This window comes from Quercus lobata, chromosome 11, assembly GCF_001633185.2.
Source record: "Quercus lobata isolate SW786 chromosome 11, ValleyOak3.0 Primary Assembly, whole genome shotgun sequence".
NCBI classification, from domain to species: Eukaryota; Viridiplantae; Streptophyta; class Magnoliopsida; order Fagales; family Fagaceae; genus Quercus; species Quercus lobata.
Window position 1 is genome coordinate 21,638,756 of NC_044914.1, and position 901 is coordinate 21,639,656.

Here is a 901-nt window from a genome sequence, read left to right on the forward strand (position 1 = left end):
ATGCAATAAATCAATAATAACATAATTTCGCTTCTCGATAATGATTCATGACAAAAAATTTAATGAAAAAAATGTTCACAAATAAAAAATCAAGCTGTGAAAACGTACCAAACGACATACATGAATCTCTTTACAATTTACATTCCAATTGTGGCTCTTTCGAAACACTGTGGAGTGGTCGTAAATCCCGAGGTCCCAAATTCCAATTATGATTCTAAGGAAGTTGCTCTGGTTGAACTCGCCACCTCGTCAAGAGGCGACTTTCGACACAAAGGGCATGTAGCATGCAGCCTTAACCAGGAGTCCACACATTTAAGATGAAAGAGATGACCACAATCAGGCAACAATCGCAACACATCTGTGTCTTTGTAATCACCCAAGCATATTGAACAGCTAGATGAGACGGAGTTTCCCTTGTGGAGCTTTGCTTGGGCATAGATGAGCTTTGGGTAGTTGCGTAGAGTGGCTTCATCAAGACCTAGTTCAATGTTATGGATGGAGTGTTGGGGGACAGCTCCGTTGGGTTCTTGGTGTCCGAATCGGGGTTGGTGGCCAGAAGGTAAGGGCACAGCAAAGCAAATTGAAATCATGATTCTGAGTACGACCATGAGGAGGATGAAAAATATGAATCCGATGACATATCCAAATCCACTCATGTTCTGAATCGTTGATGCCATCTAAGGCATCATTGGAATGATGAAAGCGAAAGAGAGTTGGAGAAATCGATGAGGATGTCTACTAGTTAAGGAAAATGAAAGCGAAAGAAAAGGATGGGTAGGCATGATTGGGAGAGCTATTACCCGGTGAGATTGTTTGGTGGGCTGCTGCTATATATCCATCCAGGTTTTAGCTTTGGATGGTCAACGGTTCCTATCTTAAAAAACAAATATAAATAAAAGAG

General features: G+C 41.3%; 1 protein-coding gene across 1 annotated transcript; it reads right to left on the reverse strand.

The window, feature by feature from the left end:
* Positions 1-206: 206 nt before the first annotated feature.
* On the reverse strand, positions 207-677 carry LOC115966572 (RING-H2 finger protein ATL70-like). The gene has a single exon (XM_031085784.1). It carries the CDS (start codon positions 675-677, stop codon positions 207-209), a length of 471 nt encoding a protein of 156 aa, XP_030941644.1.
* Between the last annotated feature and the right edge of the window lie 224 nt (positions 678-901).

Excerpts from the sequence above, each read along its gene's own strand:
- LOC115966572 (XM_031085784.1), bottom strand. The coding sequence starts at position 677 with ATGGCATCAACGATTCAGAACATGAGTGGATTTGGATATGTCATCGGA.